The 6,663-nt window shown below is 42.5% G+C and overlaps 1 protein-coding gene across 1 annotated transcript; it reads left to right on the top strand.

Annotated features, from left to right (window-relative positions):
• The first annotated feature begins 2,512 nt into the window (after window positions 1–2,512).
• bcl10 (BCL10 immune signaling adaptor) lies at window positions 2,513–6,335 on the top strand. Its single transcript, XM_027031991.3, has 3 exons — window positions 2,513–2,750; window positions 3,351–3,639; window positions 4,394–6,335. The coding sequence occupies exons 1-3, from the start codon at window positions 2,700–2,702 to the stop codon at window positions 4,795–4,797; spliced, it is 744 nt and encodes a 247-aa protein (XP_026887792.1). The 5' UTR covers window positions 2,513–2,699; the 3' UTR covers window positions 4,798–6,335.
• Window positions 6,336–6,663: the final 328 nt, after the last annotated feature.

The following is a 6,663-nucleotide window of genomic DNA, read 5'->3' as shown; positions in this document are numbered from 1 at the left end:
GCACCTACCTAAAAGTAAACAGTATAGGACGGTATGACAGAGAGAGAGAGAGAGAGAGAGAAAGCAAAAAATAAAAAATAAATTCAAGAAAAGGAAGTTGCATTGTAAATAATTCTAACATGGTGGATGGATACGGCAGTATCGGTTAATCGTCACCAGCTGTTTAAGCGCAGGTGTGTAGGGGATCACTGAAAGAGAGCGTGTCCGCATGCACACCTTCAGGCTGTGGAGAGGTAACGGACACGGTCCCACATTACAGGGGTGAGACCCCTGCACCGGGTTCCACTCACTGGAGAGTTCAGTGGAGTGGGAACAGTGGAAACTGAGACGTACTCCTCTGGTTCACCTCGCAGAGCAGGTGCTAGTAACGTGTCAAGGGTTTCATTCCTAGAGAGCAGATGCACCCTCACACTGATAAATACATGGGTTGCGCTGAGTAAGAATCTGATATGGGGACGCGGGTGGTGGTCAGGATCTTCATCGTTGTTTGGTACCAAACATAAACTAAATGCCTGTGTTGACCTGGCAAAGGACTTCTCCGTTTTTCAATTCCAAAGGTCATGTTTAGTAGCCACGAGCTCAGTCACATTAGGGAGCTGTTTAAGAACGTATATTAATGAAGTTCAATTAAATAACACTCAAGGGAACGTGGGTGTCTCCAAAGCGCACGAGCAGTCCGCGCGCCGAGCCGAAGTGAGTGCCACATTCTGTATCGTGTTGTTTTGGGGAAGCGGGTGCTGAAGTTCGGTTACATTCGTTTTCCGTGAGTAGAAATCTGTAGAAATTCCGTCGCGGCGCGGTATTATATAAGTATAATATTACCTTGTTAAAACAGTCCATCAAAAAAAAAAAAAAAAGCGTCGTGTACAAGTTACATGTGCTAGTTTATCTGGAGCAGAGGCGTCGCTTGCCACCAGTCAAGGCATGCAATTGCTTGGTGCCCCAGGTGAGGGGACGTTGCGTATGGCTGACACGTTTTATACCACAGCATTGGTAGTATGCAAATTTTGCAAAGAAAGTATGAGACCTGAATTCGCTAAGGGGACCCCACCTGTCTCTACTCACTCCCAATGCTAGTAGCGTGCACGATTGTTTAACAATGTCAAGCTGCCACCAACGAAAGTCAATCAACAAATGTAGGGTTATCCTTCTGGCAGTGAAAAGGAAAAGAAGAATGAAGAGGAGAAAACGGTTAAATATAATGCTGCTAGTCTAGCCTTAACTGTGGAGGAGATACACTTGAATAACACAGCGTTCACTAGAATTACATTATTTCTGATGTTCCCCTTGAGGTTAACCAAGCTAGCAGAGCGTGTAGGGTCCCGCTCTTGCGCGCCGTGACGTCAGAGTCGGTACACTGCTGGCGACTTGGTGACGTTATAGTTCATAACCGGTCCACTCGGTCTTCGGCATTGCAATTTCTAGAGAAGGCAATGTTTTACCTGTAGTTTTACAGGACACACGTAAAGGAGTGATTTGAAGGGTATAGCCATGCGTCTGCCGTGTCTCCCTTCCTTTTATAGTGTACCCGAAGTGACTTAAGAGTCTGGCGTGGCCGCGAGCACTGATACGCCTCTGAAGAAGAACGTGTCCACGCGCGTTCATGTTTCGATCCAAGTTTCGATGCAGGCCATGCAAATCCGCACGTGCATAACTACCAATGCATTGCTAGTTATAACCGTTGGTCAGTGGACCAACCGAAACTTTTATTTTAGGCAGTCTCCGAATGATAAAAATAATTGTCTTGTAGCATGATTTGAGTTTGCCAATCCCCAAGACATAAAAAAGAGAAAAAGTACCGTTTAGAATTCAGCATTTCCAGACAGGCTCTCATATAGAACGAGATCATTCAGCTCATTTTGTTTTGGCATGTTAAGTCAGTTATAACTGGAACACTGCATATCAATCAAACAGCTATAACAGCAGCGCTACTGTCTTTACTACTGTTGGTTCGTCTCTTAACCTGCCTTACGAACTCCTACAATTGCATGATTTTAAATCTTAGTTAGAAATTCATAATCTGATATAAAAACAGTTCAGTTGTATCTAGTTTAAATTTGATTTGTGTATCAAACGTTATCATCAGTTCTACTGGTTGCCAGTTAAATATCTGATATTGGAACCAGTTCTGAAAACTATGAATTTTACTATGAATTTGGGATTAATTTACTACAATAAGTCTGCCTTTTCACCCTTTTCAGAACTGGTTCAAAACATCAGACATATAACTGACAACCAGTACAACTGATGATAACGTTTGATACATAATGAAGTCTGAAATAAACAACTATAATGAATACAGAACCTTAAATAAATGACAATATTTTAATGCAACAATTTAACCCTTTATAAGATTTCAGTTACTTTACTTTTTTCTGAGCCAGTGTTTCAGGATGTGGACATGAGATTTAAAACAGTGGTAATGTTATAGATGCGCGCACAAGTGTAGTCGCGTGGTTAGATCCCTCGATCGCGAAGCGTACGTCTTCAGTTCGTGACGTGGTGCGCGCGATGAGGAAGTAGGTAATCTTCAAAGCTTCACTGGCCGTCACATGCCTCCGTTCAGATGCGATTGTATGGCCGGAAGCGCTTGATTCTTATTTAAGTGATTAATTAAGTCGATTTAAACTATTTTCGCTGTATACAAAAAATAGGAGTAGGATTTCCGGAAGTGATAACAGGTGTCTAAAAGGGTGAGAATGGATGTCTCTCACCTGACGGAAGACGAAATGGCCGAAGTGAAAAAGGAAGTAAGTGAGCTACCTCTAGCTAGCTACCTGCAATTTCTATACAGGCCATTTCATAACGAGACCACAATTTAGCTGCGACGTCGACTGTATACTACAAGAAAAGGTGTTTTCCAGCTTAACGTTTTACTGAGCAAGCAGTTTTGTCTGGAAGTGGAAGTGAAAGTGTATCCACGGGCAACTACTGGTTGAAAGCGCCAATAATATTCTGCACAGTGAGAGGACGATATAATTGAACGTTTAGACACGGAAGGTTATATTTATTTGGAAGCTATTTAAAAGGATTTAAAAGCCACGTACAAGGCATTTAATTGAGGGTAGCCTGAGACTAATTTTTCTGTGACACAAGCTTAAAAACATACCCACAAGAGTTATGTTATAGGACCTATTGGGCTGGTTGATCATTTCATTCAACTGAGGTTGTCGTTACTTCATCATAAAGTGCAGCGTATTTGTGATGCAGTGCCCTCCCTTGGCTAACTTTGTTAATGATGATTACTGAGTAATGAAGCAAATGTGTCAGCTCTTAGTGCAGGATCATGGAAATGCAAAGATGAAGTTTTCTCTGCCTCCCACATCCATTCTGGTTTTGATGTTTTACAGGCCCTGGAGAGGTTGCGTCCGTACCTCGTCGATAAGCTGATCGCAGAGCGACATTTTGACTACCTGCGCTCGAAAAGGATCCTGACAAGGGAGGACACCGAGGAGATCAACTGCAGGAGCACGCGGGGCAAACGTGCCGGGAAGCTGCTAGACCTCCTTGCGGAAAACCCCCGAGGGTTAGACATGCTCATCGAATCCATCCAGCATTGCCGAACGGTCAACTTCATCATCGTCAAAATCACAGATGAAGTGCAACGTGTGAAAAACGAAAAACTAGAAGCCCTGAAAGGTATCCAGTGTGTGTGAGCGCGTGTGTGACGAGAACCTGTACACAGTCCCGTTACCAAACATAGTATTACACCCTGAGACTGTGTGAGTGGAATCGGTAGTTACAAACTTACCAAGCTGGCCTTGGAAAAGAGAGCCTCCAGCAGCCCTTCTAGGAGACGAGGGGAACCTGCAAAGAACAAGACGACCACACATGCCTGAAATAACACTGAAAATGTATATACTCACCCGTAATGTTGCATAAATCCCATGGTTGGCTGCTTAATGTTGTATACACCGACATAACACATGTCTAGAAAAGATCATTTGTCTGCTTTTAACCTTATTGCTGTAATGAGACATTCGAGGCCCAGGGGGGCAGGGTTACCTGTATAAAGGTACCCAGTGGAGCGCAGCACCTGGGGGGGGGGTATTGTTGTTTCTTAGTTTAGTCTGTGCAGCCTTGTCACTGACATTAACTTGCTAATGATTGCTAAGGGCTTTGAGCTTCTGTGGGAGTAGATTATTGCTCAACTAATCCACCACTAGACTTGTAAATACTTTCATTTATTTTCACTTGTACACCTCACGCTTGCTATAATAATAAATGTGTGTGCTGCACTACTGAATCATGGGAACTCTTCAATCTAATGTGATGGCCTCTACAGTCACTACACCCACACTACCAAACCACCACAATGTGTGAGCATAAAGATCAGATTTCTGGAGGATGTTTGCGTCAAACCTCTCAGACAACATATGATTTGTGTTTCCAGCTGCAAGTACTTCCAGCTCCAGTTACTCGACCGCGAAGTGCATGGCAGGAGCTACTAACGACCTCTCGAAGACTGACCTGTACGACTACGACAAGTTTTCCACTGTGTGCCTCCACCCTGATGGAGAGGGAAGCCCTGCCTCTTCAGTGGCGAGCAGCTCTCTGAACCTGCAGTGTGTTCCAAGCGGGGTCAGCGCTGTTGCTGCCAGCCTAAATGTCTCCTCAACGTCATCATGCCTTCCCAAACCTGGTGACCCTGGAGCCCCACCCCTTCCGGATGACCTTGAAACAGGGGGGCAGGATATGGATGCTGGAGCTTGTGGGAGCACAGGAAATAGTGGAGATGTCAACTTCCAGCCACTACGCTCCCGTTCCTTGAGCCCTTTTGTCAGTGATGCATGCTGAGGTTTTTTGTTTGTTTGTTTTTTTTGAAAACTCAAAACACACAAGTCCTTTCATTTATCTGTCAGTACCTGTCGCAAACACAGAGATGACTGTGACTCCTTCAGATTGTTTGACATGCTAGCAAAGCTCCCTCAGGAAGCTGCACTTAACAACCAGAAACTTCACTGCTCAGCTTTTAATGTTCAGGATGGTGATGGTGTTCCACAAGGCTCCGTGTGCGGACCCTCCCAGTTCACCATACCAAGCAGCCAGATGACTTCCTGAGTGGCACAATCTGTAATGTCATAATCAAGAGTAAAAGAGAACTAAGCAGTTTACATTTACACTGTAAGTGATGAGCAGTGCCTTTTTTACGACCTTTTATCTTAAAGATGCACTAGTTTAGATTTTTTGAGAAATTCTAGGTTTAAAGATAAGTACCGATTCGTTGTAAACATCAGAGAAGTCATATTTTTAGCTGTTGTTGCTGTGCCTTTTTTGTGTAGCAGCTCCTCAAACATCGTGAACTAGTGCCACTCTCAAAAGATCTTCAAAAGTTAGATGAATGTGTGGGTCTCATTCCAGTTCTTGCCACAAGAGGGCCTAGTATGAGAGCAAAATTGCTTTTAGAAACTTTTATATACTGTCAATATACTGACATAATATTCTGCAATAGGTGTGTTATTGTTACTGTTTCATGGTGGAGGTGATGAGTGAAACACATGTAATCCTATAACTCACTCAGGGATGGTTCATAGGTCTGCACTTGTCGATGCATTTTGTTCTGCCACGGCAGGTGAGCACACAATATGTAACAAGAAAAGTTACGAGGCTGGGGCTGTTATAGTGGGAATACTAGCTGTCGAGCTAACGTGTAAAGATCCGATTAATAAGTGTCAGTAAATATGTTAAAATACTCTAATTTACACAGCAACCCAAAGATGACAGTTGTTTTGCCTGCTGATGTATTATCCCATTTTGTACATGGTACTAGATGTAGGTGTATGCTCCATGAAAGCTTGCATTATATTACATATACCAAAATGTTTCTTCTTATAAATTTTTCATTTAAATATTGCATGATGCCTTTTACACTTTTGCATTTGACAGCAAAATGTCAAATGTTCAAGCCAAAAACTGAAAGAAAACCTCTATTTAGCCTTTAGGTAGGAAACGGAGGCTTTATGACCATTGCAGTCATTATCCACATTAATAGTTCTGCTGTTGTAGATGTAACAATCACATAGCCAGCTTGCTTTCTCAGAAGTCAGAGAGAATATTTACTGTATTTACTGCTACTTTATTTTTAAAGCTCACAAACCCTTCTTATAAGCCCCTGCATTGAACGTGGAGGTAATGACAAATGTGCAGTGATTTTATAGAAAAATGTAAAACACAAACTCCTGGCCAAGACAAAGCTTAGGTCTTGGCAGTCATGTTACTTTATTTTATATTTGTATGTTCTGTGTATACAAAAGTTTGTTATAATTTGAGGGGGCTCTATGTATGTAAGGATTTTTGATTATAAGTCATAAATTCTCATAAATACAGTACAAGTGCCACTTTGTCCTGAACCATCATTCCTAAGTCTGTATTAAAAGATGCAGCCAGAGTACTTTACCCCTTTACTGGTAATGAAGCTTCTGATCCCTCAAACGAGGTCTCCCGTACACAGTCTGTTTCTGCTCTGTACTATAGAAAATCACCTCTAGTGTTTTTCTCACCTTCATCTCCTGTCCTGTCATAGTTGTTTGTACGAAGATCTACAGTTTGGTTCAGGATTCCACCTTCTGTGACCCCTCTGTGACCAAAACGTTTCTAAGAGTCATCACTTACCATTGTTTGAGAACTAGCTTGAGGCTTATTTGCAAAGTTTATGAGACTAAT

This window comes from Electrophorus electricus, chromosome 13 (assembly GCF_041902795.1).
Source record: "Electrophorus electricus isolate QZ-2024a chromosome 13, ASM4190279v1, whole genome shotgun sequence".
In the NCBI taxonomy this organism is placed as follows: Eukaryota; Metazoa; Chordata; class Actinopteri; order Gymnotiformes; family Gymnotidae; genus Electrophorus; species Electrophorus electricus.
Note: the sequence above shows the minus strand (reverse complement) of the source record. Positions and strands in the feature narration are given on the sequence as shown.

Excerpts from the sequence above, each read along its gene's own strand:
- bcl10 (XM_027031991.3), top strand. The coding sequence starts at position 2,700 with ATGGATGTCTCTCACCTGACGGAAGACGAAATGGCCGAAGTGAAAAAG. Across the intron at positions 2,751-3,350 it reads TGGCCGAAGTGAAAAAGGAA|GCCCTGGAGAGGTTGCGTCC; the intron begins GTAAGTGAGCTA and ends GATGTTTTACAG. Across the intron at positions 3,640-4,393 it reads AAAACTAGAAGCCCTGAAAG|CTGCAAGTACTTCCAGCTCC; the intron begins GTATCCAGTGTG and ends TTGTGTTTCCAG.